The sequence below is a fragment of the Oncorhynchus keta genome, chromosome 4 (assembly GCF_023373465.1).
Source record: "Oncorhynchus keta strain PuntledgeMale-10-30-2019 chromosome 4, Oket_V2, whole genome shotgun sequence".
NCBI classification, from domain to species: domain Eukaryota; kingdom Metazoa; phylum Chordata; class Actinopteri; order Salmoniformes; family Salmonidae; genus Oncorhynchus; species Oncorhynchus keta.
The window spans coordinates 37,465,357-37,479,239 of NC_068424.1; the positions used below are offsets into that span (position 1 = coordinate 37,465,357).

The 13,883-nt window shown below is 39.6% G+C and overlaps 1 protein-coding gene across 1 annotated transcript in view; it reads left to right on the top strand.

The window, feature by feature from the left end:
* Positions 1-13,883, top strand: part of LOC118374542 (cadherin-12-like) — a 190,806-nt gene that overhangs the window by 152,271 nt on the left and 24,652 nt on the right. The window contains exons 7-8 of the mRNA XM_035760976.2: positions 5,044-5,297; positions 12,140-12,276. Coding sequence (XP_035616869.1) covers positions 5,044-5,297; positions 12,140-12,276 — 391 coding nt within the window. The remainder of the gene's footprint in view (positions 1-5,043; positions 5,298-12,139; positions 12,277-13,883) is intronic.

Genomic DNA, 13,883 nt, shown 5'->3' on the forward strand with positions numbered 1-13,883 from the left:
ATACTTTTTTTATATTTTCAGTACTAGTCAAAAGTTTGGATTTGAGATTCTTCAAAGTAGCCACCCTCCACCTTGATAATAGCTTTGCACACTCTTGACATTCTCTCAACCACCTGGAATGCTTTTCCAACAGGAGTTGGAGTTCCCACATATGCTGAGCACTTGTTGGCTGCTTTTACTTCACGCATCCCAAACCATCTCAACTGGGTTGAGGTTGGGTGATTGTGGAGGTCAGGTCATCTAATGCAGCACTCAATCACCCTCCTTCTTGGTGAAATAGCCCTTACACAGCCTGGAGGTGTGTTGGGCCATTGTCCTGTTGAAAAACAAATTATAGCCCCACTAAGTGCAAACCAGATGGGATGGTGTATTGCTGTAGAATACTGAGGTAGCCATACTGCTTAAGAGTGCTTTGGATTCTAAATACATCACAGACGGTGTCACTAGTAGAGCACCCCCACACCATCAAACCTCCTACATGCTTCACGTTGGAACCACACATGCGGATATCATATGTTCACCTACTCTGCCTACTCCTAAAATTTTGACTCAGATCAAAGGACAGATTTCCACCGGTCTAATGTCCATTGCTCGTAATTATAAGTCCAAGCAAGTCTCTTATTCTTATTGGTGTCCTGTTGTAGTCCCATAGGGCGGTGAACAATTGGTCCAGCATCGTCGAGGTTAGCGGAGGGTTTGGCCGAGGTAGGCTGTCATTGTAAAATAAGAATTTGTTTTTAACTGACTTGCCTAGTTAAATTAATTTTTAAAAAAGTAAATAGTGGTTTCTTTGCAGCAATTCGTCCATGAAGGCCTGATTCACACAGTCTCTTCTGAACAGTTGAATTTAAGATGTGTCTGTTACTTGAAATACGTTAAGCATTTATTTGGGCTACAATATGAGATGCAGTTAACTCTAACGAACCTATCCTCTGCAGCAGAGGTAACTCTTGGTCTTCCTTTCCCATGGCAGTCCTCATGAGAGCCAGTTTCATCATGGTGCTTGATGTTTTTTTCGATTTCACTTGACTGACCTTCATGTCTTAAAGTAATGATGGACCGTTGTTTCTCTTTGCTTATTTTAGCTATTCTTGCCATAATATGCACTTGGTATTTTTTTTAATCAAATATGGCTGTCTTCTGTATAACACCTTGTCACAACACAACTGATTTGTTCATGTGTATTTAAGAAGGAAATAAATTCCACAAATGAACTTTTAACAAAGCACACTTTTAACAAGGTACAGGTGACTAAATCATGAAGCTGGTTGAGAAAATGCCAAGTGTGCAAAGCTGTCATCAATGGAATGTGTGGCTACTTTGAAGAATCTCAAATATAACAAATTTTAATTTGTTGAACACTTTTTTTGTTACTACTATGTTATTTTATAGTTTTCATGTCTTCACAATTTTTCAACAGTGTAGAAAATAGTAAAAATAAATAAAACCCTTGAATAAGTAGGTGTGTCCAAACTTTTGCCTGGTACTGCATATATATATATATATATATATATATATATATATATATATATATTTTATGATTAAAAATCAAATAGCAAAATTATGCTTGGTATGACCTTCTTAATTAAAACAATTCCATATAGCAGTAGAAAACTGTGGCTGGCCGAGAGTGCGTTTACCTCCTCTAACCTCATTCTCATTTTGACTCTACTGTTACAATGTCTTAATTGAATTCACTGCTTGGCACACTACTACTACTTTACAATGACGTCTACAAGCCAAAGCTCCTGACTTTGAAAAATAACACTGTGGACAGGACTTGATAAAAATGTTACAGGACAAAGGAAAAGTTCAAGCAATAAAACTCTTTTACAGGCTTGGGGATAGCTACCGTAATTCAATTTTAGCAAGAGTCGATAATGTCCTCCTTCTAAAGATTTGGAAAGATTTGAGTATAACTACAGAACCCAATTTACCTTGAATTTGTGGGCGCACGTACGTTTGTGCATTCGTATAAGTGTACATGCATGCGTGTGTGTCCATGCATGCTCGCGTTCACTGGTGTTTGTGTATTTGTGCTGCGTATGTGGAGATGGAGTGCCATATCGCTCCAGGTCTCCAGTGAGAGTGTATCTAATGAGGCCTACTGTAGACCTTCTGCTTCCCACCTCTCCTCTCAACCTCCCTCCACCTGTGCCTGTATTTCAGCTGAGTTATGCATTGCAGTGTAGTGCAGGCTGTGTAGTGTGTGTGTGTGTTGTGTGTGTATAAGGTAAGGGAACAGCCTTTATTTGAATGCAATTGATCCCCAACCAGAAGAACATACAAATACCTATGCGTGATAAAAGCATGTAAATAGACATATACTGTACTTTGTTTCTAAGGTGACCTTTTAAAAGCTAGCAACTCATTTACCTTAACATATTTACAATGATCAGGTGTCTGATTGTGAGGCCATTTGAATGTATTACGTGCCGTTCACTTTTAGTGTTGTGTAAACTGTAGCTATATAGGCACCCTGCTCCTCTGTATTCATTTATTGCTGAGAGCGATTGAAAGTAATAGAGTGCATTTCCTGTCTAGAGAGAGTTGCTGTTGCTGAGCTGAGCCCAGTCAGTTGCATCTCGCTCACTGTAATCAAACCAGTCACAGTGGATGATGGTCAATGATTGCTCTCAAATTGGCTCCCGTTCACACATACAGCAGCATTTTATTTTTATCAGACACCTGTAATAGTTCTGAGGCTACTGTAGGCTCATCATGGAGATATTCTGTGTGTCCCAAATGGCTCCCTATTCCCTACGTAGTGCACTACATTTGACCAGAGCCAAATGGGCACTATGTGGAAAAAAGGGGGGCATTTGGGACGAAACCGTGGCAAGGCAGTTATAGTACCATGAAGATGGATGGTAGTCATTTACCGGGGTTGTGTCTTTGCATTATCTTGCTACATTCACCGTGTTTGATTGCTCATAGAAAATGTATCATGTTAAATTCACAGCTTCTTCCCCTCGCTTGCGGCCTCTTCAAACACAAACATTTTCTCTCAGCTATTACCAGATGTTTTTACTTGTTGGCACAATAAGGGGATTTTGTTGCCTGTGTTGGTGCAATAGTGGCTGTGTGTTAGTAATTTTGAAGTACACAGAAACAAATGTCTCTCATGTGACACAAGACTAGTGGAGTCTGACCACCAGGCTCTGTCTGAGTGAGTGCTGTTGTGGTAACACATGAGTGGATAGTGTGTGTGTGTGCGTGGGTGGGTGTGTGCATGCTTGCATGTGTGTGTGTGTATATATCTGTGTGTGTGTGTGTGTGTGTTGGTACGTATCTCTGTGTGCTTTTATGTATGCGTGTGTTTGTGTAAATACGTACGTGAGTGACTGGCCGTCACACCTGAGATACCAGGAGATAGGTAGTGGTGCGTACATGGTTGCCACCGCTAGTGGATGTTTACATCGCAGCTGCAGACACAGCGTGGTTACTGATGGTTACGGATGTAACCCTGCGCTCCAGCTAATTGACCCAATCAGAGATGTCACAGACATAGGAGGGAGAACACTTTAAATCAACACTTTAAGAGAGCTTTCATGCATCAGTGAATGCTCTTGAACCCACCAACTACAGCAGCTCGACTTTATTGCATGGAGTGAAATCCATTGAGGATGTGCAAAACATTGAGTGGATGTAACTAAACATGCATTATTGCAATTTCACCTTTGGTAGCCCTTTCTACTCACAGCCCTTGTCATTACATATACGGGCTGGAAATGTCAGATTCAGTCATTGGTAATCACCTAAATTGGAACGCAGTGGCTGTACAATAACATGCTATACATACATGATGTCAGAGCTCAGGTTCTTCGCTTCACAGCACTGTATGGGTTTTGACTGATAGCCGCCATTAAAAACTTCAGCACCTCGTGCAACAGGCAGATGCGCCCATCCCTCATGAAAATTGTGCTACTTTTACACATTTGTTGTTGTCTGAGTGAGGGAAATGCTGTAAATTGAGAGGAGTCGTTGTGTTCCGAAAGATGAGACATAGAGGATTATAATAAATACCACTTTGATGTCATACAACCACACCACACACCCATGAGTACAAATGTGAATTGAACATGTCCATGTTTGAAAAGTCATGTCATATACAGTATCAACATTTATGATCACTATATTTGATCCACCGTTACAAGGATGACGTGCATTATCCCCTGGGTTGTCCTGAACAGAATGAGCCTATGTTTGTCATATTGTGAAGACAGTTAGCTGGGGAACGCGCTCTTGAATGCACTCATGACTCCATTCTATGCACACCAAAATGTATCTGAAGTGCCGTTTGAAAGCATAACACTGTAAGATCATATTTCATAACATAGCTAGCCATGTTGGCAGTAGAATAAACTTTCAAATGATGCCCACCTGACCCAGATTGTGATTTATAAACGGAATGTTTTTGGATTTCGTAAACAAGAACAGTCATTGTGTGATGGTGGGGTTGCAAGGCTGTGTTCTAAACAAAAACTACTAAAGTGTGCTTGCTTCAGTTCCTCAATGGTAAAGCTAGGAGAGCTAAAAGAAAGCACCTTATAGTTGAAGGCTCTTTCCTTGAGTCATAAAAGTGCATTGAAATTACTTAGGAATTGTGCACAGTTCGGAGAGGTGTGTGGCCTCCTGGAGACACCAGTTAGGACCCCTCACTCCAACACTTGTAATAATTTTTTTCTTACCTACTCCAAAATGTCTATTAATATTATTATTATGTTACAGAATGCATCCAGAATATATTCTTATTTTGTTATTCGCAGATGCTGTGAATAGTAGGTCTACAGCAAATGTAAAAATGCACATAAAATAATCAGTGCAATGTTTGAATTAAGTCTTGTGTCAGGTGAAATGTTGTGTCCTCACCTTTGGTCTGATCGTTACTCCATGATCTCCAAAGTTTTCTCTTTGAATTGCTACAATGGTCATGCATATGCTTTGTAGGGTTATTCTGTTAGAAACATCTACACTTGGCCCTATCCATGCGTGTAAGCTGTTGAAGTCAACACACCTAATCATTTATTTTCTTTCTATCAGCCGCTGGACTACGAAACGAAGAAGGCCTACACCTTCAAGGTAGATGCATCCAACGCCCACCTGGACCCACGGTTCCACAGCTTAGGGGCCTTTAAAGACACGGCCACAGTGAAGATTAACGTCCTGGATGTAGATGAGCCTCCAGTCTTCACTAAGCCCTCCTATGAGATGGATGTGTACGAGGACTCACCTGTAGGTGACATCATCGGAGCAGTCACCGCCCAGGATCTGGATGCTAGCAACAGCCCTGTCAGGTAAAGTAAAAACTGTTGTTATGGTTTAGGGAATATCATGAGGAGCTAGAAGACCTTGGGAGGCACTGTAAGATCTTTGTTCCTGGTCTACACTAACCTGATTCAACAACAATAAAGCCCAAACTCTCTTTATCTCTAGCAGTCTACCTCTAACTAGCAGCAGTCCTGTCAAGTAAAGTTACAACTTTTATTATGGTTTAAGAAATAGGATGAGTAACTATAGGACCTTGGGTGGTGCTGTAACACTCTGTTCATTACTCCTCAGCCTTGGGGACTCCCATTTTGCAATTTACAGACTTGTGTTCGAGCTGAACAATAGTAACCTGATTTAACTACTCAATTAACAATAAAGCCCAAACAGGGCTGGGTAGGTTACTTTCTAATTGCAATCTGTTACAGTTACTAGTGACCTATCAATAAAGTGACTTTTGGATTACCAGAACTCAGTAATATGATTACTTTCAGTTACTTTTAGATTACTCTCCCCTTAAGAGCCATTAGAAGAACACAAAACAAATATTACCAGTTGATCAACATCTTTTGCAGGATAAATCAATGTTAGAAGTTAACACAGCTGGCAATAAATTGAGGTTTTACTTCATGGGTTGGTTATGTAGGCTTTTTCTAACCCATTGCTTTATACTACAGATAATACAATTAGGCTTCGTTGGTGATACTTTGATATCTCAATCATTTGCAGCTGTTTAAGTCTATAAAAAGTATGTGAGTTTGAGCATGTGTTTGTTAGGCTTATGTTTATTTTTTCAGCTGCACTCGTGGTGTTTTTGAAATAAACTCATTTTTTACAGTATAATACCACAGAAGAGTTTAGACGGGAGAAACTCTATAGCTGCGATAGCTGCGATCCATAGCTGCGATCCACACTATGCAGCTGTTGCAAGAGCGTATTTTATACTGGCTGTCCACTGGTCACAAAAACATTGGTTGAATTGAAGAAGTTTAAAATACCTATCAATCATTGTTTTTGTGACCAGTGGACAGCCAGTATAAAATGTGCTCTTGCAACAGCTGCATAGTGTGGATCGCAGCTATCGCAGCTATGCAATTGGGTTAACTTCTTACGTCGAGCCATCCCGGATCCGGGATCGTGACTACAGCCTCAAGCCCATTACCATAACGCAACTATTCATGAAAATCGCAAATGAAATGAAATAAATCTGCTAGCTCTCAAGCTTAGCCTTTTGTTTACAACACTGTCATCTCAGATTTTCTAAATATGCTTCTCAACCATAGCAAAACAAGCATTTGTGTAACAGTATTGATAGCTAGCGTAGCATTTAGCGTTAGCACTCAGCAGGCAACATTTTCACAAAAACAAGAAAAGCATTCAAATAAAATAATTTACCTTTGAAGAACTTCGGATGTTTTCAATGAGGAGACTCTCAGTTAGATAGCAAATGTTCAGTTTATCCAAAAAGATTATTAGAATAGGAGAAATCGCTCCGTTTGGTACATCACGTTTGGCTACCAAAAAAAAACGAAAATTCAGTCATCAAAACGCCAAACTTCTTTCAAAATTAACTCCATAATATCGACTGAAACATGGCAAACATTGTTTAGAATCAATCCTCAAGGTGTTTTGAACATATTTCTTTGATGATATATCGTTCGTGGAAGTGTGCTTTCTCCTCTGAATCCCATGGGAAAATGCCTGCAGCTGAAGATTACGCACCAATTTAGACAAAGGACACCGGGCGGACACCTGGTAAATGTAGTCTCTTATGGCCAATCTTCCAATGATATGCCTAAAAATACGTCACAATGCTGCAGACACCTTGGGCAAACGGCAGAAAGCGTAGGCTCATTCAGGGCACATTCACAACCATATAAGGAGACAATGGAAAACAGAGTCTCAAAAATTCAGCTCATTTCCTGTTTGAAGTTTCATCTTGGTTTCGCCTGTAGCATGAGTTCTGTGGCACTCACAGATAATATCTTTGCAGTTTTGGAAACGTCAGAGTGTTTTCTTTCCAAAGCTGTCAATTATATGCATAGTCGAGCATCTTTTTGTGACAAAATATTGCGCTTAAAACGGGCACGTTTTTTTTTATCCAATAATGAAATAGCGCCCCCATAGGTTCAAGAGGTTAAAGTACATATATACAATACCATTCAAAAGTTTGGGGTCACATAGAAATGTCCTTGTTTTTTAAAGAATAGCATTTTTTTGTCCATTAAAATAACATCAAATTGAACAGACATTGTTAATGTTGTAAATGACTATTGTAGCTGGAAACGGCTACAATAGAGAGTTGTGTCAATTCGAATCTGCGTCAATTCGAATCTGGTATCAGGATAAATATGACAATGAGTCACCGATTGTATGCTATGTATTTTTTATCAGCTAAGGAATAAGTGGTAAATGCAAATTTTGTATATACGGGCTCTCTGTCCCACCTCGCAGGGCAAACAGAGAACTAACTTGTTCTTGACAAAGATATTATAAATATACTCTGACAGAAATAGTTACATTTACATTTACATTTAAGTCATTTAGCAGACGCTCTTATCCAGAGCGACTTACTGTATCACAGTTCCTGCTTCCAAGCCGGGCTGTCAGAATAGAGACTGGGCGTGGTTTAGACTCACCCAGCCTATCGTTGATTGTTGTCGTACGAGCTGGTACTAGCCCCCGGGCGCTCCAGTTGATATATGTAACTGTTGCTGTGTCGAGTATCTATGCGCTCATTCCCTAAATACCGTTATCACATATCTGGTTTCAGTTATTGTTAAGTTTGAGTTCTAACAAAAACAGTCTGTGGTTTGCTACACTACATTCTGTATGTGTCCATTTTTATTTTATTCTGTATTTTTCCATCATGAGAAAGGCCCATGGCCCTGAAACTGTTAACAATGTTTTAAGTCAGTTGCATAACACATCCTCTTTATATTCTGGTTAGAGCCAGTTTATGCTGTTCTGTGAAGGGAGTAGTACACAGCATTGTACGAGATCTTCAGTTTCTTTGCAATTTCTCGCATGGAATGGCATTAATTTCTCAGAACAAGAATAGACTGACGAGTTTCATAGAAATTGCTTTGTTTCTAGCCATTTTGAGCCTGTAATCGAACCCACAAATGCTGATGCTCCATATACTCAACTAGTCTAAAGAAGGCCAGTTGTATTGCTTCTTTAATCAGTTCACCCGTTTTCAGCTGGGCTAAGATAATTGCAAAAGGGTTTTCTAAAGATCAATTAGGCTTTTAAAATGATAAAATTGGATTAGCTAACACAACATGCCATTGGAACACAGGAGTGATGGTTGCTGATAATGGGCCTCTACGCCTGTGTAGATATTCCATTAAAAATCAGCCGTTTCCAGCTACAATACTCATTTACAACATTAACAATGTCTACACTGTATTTCTGATCAATTAGATGTTATTTTAATGGACAAAAAAATGGCTTTTCTTTAAAAACAATTACATTTCAAAGTGACCCCAAACTTTTGAACAGCAGTGTACATTTGTGAATAGCCATCCACAACAATCCCAATCCGTAAGGCGCAACAAGTTAAATGAGAGAGCAGCAGTGTGATTCAATGAGCTATGTAAATAATAAGTGATATCCGTTTTGCCCGTATAGGCTACACCACTGCTATCGCCCTAACCTCGAAGTGTTTATTGAAATTGGATCATCTTTGGATGTCATCAGCAGTCAAACCATTGAAAGACATGGCTTGGACTGTAGCTTACAAAATACTATTCCTGTTATTTTCCTCTGATCCATCAAATGCATTTGGTGTGTCTCTGACTTGTGGTCATATTCCTTCAGGCGGAATTTTTTCAATGCTGCTTTGAACTTCATTGAAAAGGATTAGGATTACAGTGATTTCAAAAAAATAATAATGTTTTATCAGGTACATATAACAGGTTACATGTAATGTGGTACTCCCCAACCCTGAGTCCAAACACTCTCTAGCTCTCTATCTCGCTCTGTTTCTTGTAAATAGCATTTCAAATAAAAATCTTAGCACAGAGAGTACAGTAGAAGACAATTGACTGTCTCGTGCACAGATGGAAACAGAGTGCATTGTTAAAAAATGTATGAGGGGTATTTTGCTTTGGAGTCTTATTTCTGTTCAGACAGATTGCTTTTAGTTCTACAGTGATGATTTTCAAGGATGTACTCTTGAGTGGTTGTACAAGACAGAAATGGCAAAAAATAGCCTGTTGCATCCAAGAAAGTATTTGTTTTAATATGAATATTTCATCTCGTATAAAATACAATAGAATATAGGCGAGGTAAAGATTTGTAGAACAAAAAGCCTTTGCTCTCGGTTGTTTTGATTTTTCACTTTGTCTTGAGTGTGTTTAATTATTCAGAAACTCCAAAGTTGACATTGTTCGTTTTCATGCCGTCATAAAATAACTCCAAAACAATAGTACCAATGACTTATCATGCATAGCGAATCACAATTTTAGAGTTTCGCCTCCACAAACTCCCACTATTCTGTGGTGCATCACCAAGTTATATTTAACTGAAGGGAAGAGCAAGCATGAAAACTGCATTTTATCATTACTTCAACCATCAACTGAAAGTTCAGATGACTCTGAGGGATTTGTGCAACCTTTTCTGACATGACCAGAGATCACAGACATCTGAAAGCATTGTGAAAGGAAGTGGTGCAGCATCCAGTGCCCCACATTGGCTGTAAACTCTCAGCCTCCTCCATCATACTCTATCACAAGAAAGGCCTTCATGGCTTTCTCAATAGTGGCTTGATAGAGGCGAACATTTGCTCTAACCACTAGGCTACCCTGCCGCCCCAACTGCTCTTGTTTGAGGCTCAGGACGTACATCAATGCCAATGGGTTGAACAGAGAAAGTTTTGCAGTTCACAGTGAACACTGCATAGATGTGCTGAATTCAGTGCTATATCACTCTCAATCACCAGTGTGATGCTGAACTATAAAATGTGCTATCCATGGTCCTGATCAGTGTCTAGAGCTGTTCATGTTGCTCAATAGCGAGTTGAGCTGTCCAGGTGCTGAAAAGTAGACTGACACACTGGAGTCTATCAGTGGCTTTTCATTGCAGTGAAATTGTCAGCTTTGCTTATTTTTGTTCACTCACTCATTCCATTGACAGACTACAAACTTGTGTTAGATACTCACAATTAAGTATTTATGAAAGCTGTTGGCGTGTTTTTTATTGATAAGGTTTTCTTTAGTAAAATGGGACTGGAGCATAATGGCTCCCGAGTGGCGCAGCAGTCTAAGGCTCTCAATCTTAGTGCTAGAGGTGTCACTACAGACCCTGGTTTGATCCCGGGCTGTATCACAACCGGCCGTCCCATAAGGCGGCGCACAATTGGCCCAGTGTCGTATGTGTTAGGAGAGGGTTTGGCCGAGGTAGGCTGTAATGGTAAAATAAGATTTTGTTCTTAACTGACTTGCGTAGTTCAACACGTCTAGACCTTACCGTGAAATGCTTACTTACAATCCCTTAACCAACAGTGCAGTTCAAGAAGAGTTAAGAAAATATAAAGAAAACTAAAGTAAAAAACTAATAAAGAATAATAATAAATAGTTAAATAAAGGTTAAATCAAAAATCAAATCAAATGATTATTAGCATTTTTCCATAGCATATTTTTCTTGTAAAATGTAATATTAAATTCATATCGAATTCAAGACTGGTGGTGTCTTTTGGAAACATGATATATATTCCTTTTGAAGTAATGCCATATTTGCACACTAACAATTACAAAGGATATCTCAAAAGTAGCATTTCAGAAGGGAGATTGTTTAAAAAAAATAGGCAGGTTGAGATTCAACTAGAAAAATATGGTCATGCCCTAAGGATGAATTTACAAGCATTCTTCCCTTTGAACCAGTGATCAGAGTTCTAGTGTAATATTCATCAAAGAAAGTAGACCTAACACTGAACGGTTCTGGCTAGATCAAGTCTACTTCAAGGCTTTCAACTAAACAGGGTTAAAGAGAGGGCTAGGATAATTGGATGTTTGACTATAAAACATGTTATCTGGTTAGAACAGGTTCTGCACGTATCAGACATGATGAGAAACAGATATGAAAATTCAGGCCAAACTGCCTTTTTACAAGCTGTTGGAGAACTGTGCTACCAATATATAACAATACTAAGCACAGTATAGCGCCATACAAAGAGTACCAAGTTTACAGAAAGAATATTTGAGAAAGACATTGTTTAGGTCCAAGTCGACCACGTTGCAGTAACCGGAAGACAAATCATTGGCTGAACATATCAATTTTGCCATGCAGCAACATCAATAACAAATGCCTCTTTAGGAAATAACAAATTCCTCTTCAATAACTAACAAAAGCCTCTTTAGTAATCAACAAATCCCTCTTTGTTTTGAAAACGATAAGTTGATCAGCTTGCATCTTTGTGGTAACGTTGTGTAGCCTACATCTTAATGATGATGCTGCTTTCAGTGGTCCTTAACCCTTATTGAAAGTACATGTCTAGAGCAATGTTTCTTTAAAAGACTGTGCATGTTGTGTCACTCTAAAAAAATATTTAGTCAGCATAACCAAGACACATGCGCCACCGTTACTCAATTGTGATGTATGCTGCTTACCACAGCCCATTTTGTGGAAATGCCCTCAGTGTATGAGTAATAAACATTACCTCTCTGCCTCTCAAATGGAACCCTATTCCTTATATAGTGCATTACATTTGTCCAGGGCCCATAGGGAGACATAGGGAATATGGTGCAGTTTGGGATGCAACCCCTGGTTGAATATATTACACCTAATTCTATACATTTGCCCATGGGGGAAATGAATTCCTTGCAACCTTCGTGTGGGAAATTGCCTAATTTACCAAATGTTTTATTAGGTATTCCATCGACTGGAAGAGTGACCTGGACAGCTACTTTGACATTGATCCAGTGGAGGGAACGATTTCCACAAACGAACTACTGGACAGAGAACATATCGCCCAGCACAATATCACCATTGTGGCCACCAAACTTAGTAAGTATGTGACAACAGATAGATCACGATTCATGCCGGTATCACTGCCGCCTTTGTCTTTTGAAATCTGTGTGACAGATTTAAGGAGGTTTCAATCAAGTCAATAGTCAATCTCATTTTGTTTTGAGTCGTTTATTGGCAACCGTAAAGCATGATGGCTCCCCCGGAGCTTGTTTGATCAGGACATTGTTTCCTCTGGCCGTACCCACCTTAACTGTCTCTGAAACTCTCTCTCTGTCCTTCTCTTCATTCTTTACCCTCTCTACCTTTTAATGCTCTACCATAAAAATGATTTTAACTGCCTTCCAATTCAAGGTTTCTTATTCATGATATTTTAAAGAGATTCTCTGGTACTTTTGTATTTTTTTTAGCCAGTAAATGTGAAAGCAGAGTTCACGAGCCAAAAATGATCGCCAACAAATTGTGTACTACGTCACATACTGTATGTGCAGATATGTGCATCGCGTCATTGCTCTCTCGCTCTGCTGTGTATGCATCTTGCTAGATGTCACTCAAATGGCGAGGGGCTCAAGATCATTGGCTGAAACTCGAATTGCTTGGGTAATTGCTAGGGGGCTGGCCCATGTGGGGGAAAATGGAGGGAAAACGGTGCCGTACAGCTTCCAGAAAACATTCTCTTTTAAACTAGGGATGTCCTGGCTTATTGAGGTAAAACATTAATTCTGAAAATAGATTTGGCATAAATGAACTACACACTGACACATCCAGCCCAAAGCGGGAGGTTTAAAAAAAGACTTACTAGTCGGCAAAGTTCCAGAGCATGTCTTTAAGATCAAAATGTTCTTGCTTGAATGATCTTATGTTGACAATGATGATGAAAGTCTATGTTTTCAGTCACGTCACAAAAAAAGAGGTATATATATTTATGATGGAGAGCCCTGCAGTGTTGATTTAAGAGTTAATTTACACTCACTGTGAATTTAAGAGCTGCCATCAGACTAATTATATATTTTTATGAAGAAAAGTGGAGCAAATTTCCAGATAAATAAGCAAATCCATCGTCATCAAGTCATCAAATCTGCTAAGAGCCATCAAAGTCATTATCTGGGAGGCAGGCTGGTGCTCAATCAAAATTATCCACGCTGTATATTCATTAGAACGGACTGTAAAATAAGGGCCATTAAAAGTTGAGCTGCTTTTATCGCCTTGGAAACTGGCATGAAATTCTAATTTATGTTTCTGGAGTCATTGCAGTAATGGAGGGATGGAGGGACGGAGTGGTTGGTGGGTGGAGTGATGGAGAGGTGGATGGATGGAGGGATATGGGTGGGGGAATGTGGGGGTGATGGAGGCTCAGCCATCATACTCAACATGTGAATCAGCGATTGGGGATCATGGGATATCCTTTTTGCACACATACCTCTCACATCCCTCCATCCTCCTTTCCCCGTTCACCTGTCAGACTCAAAATACAACAACATACCTGGTGAATACGGCATTTTGCTTTCAGTCTTCCAATGCTTCACATGCCGAATAAGCCATGGAAGCTGTATCAACATTTCTGGAGTAGCCTTTCCACTGGCATCTCCACTGCAGGCCTTTTGTTTTTGTTGCCTTAAGGAACTTGCTGTAAACCCTACACCACC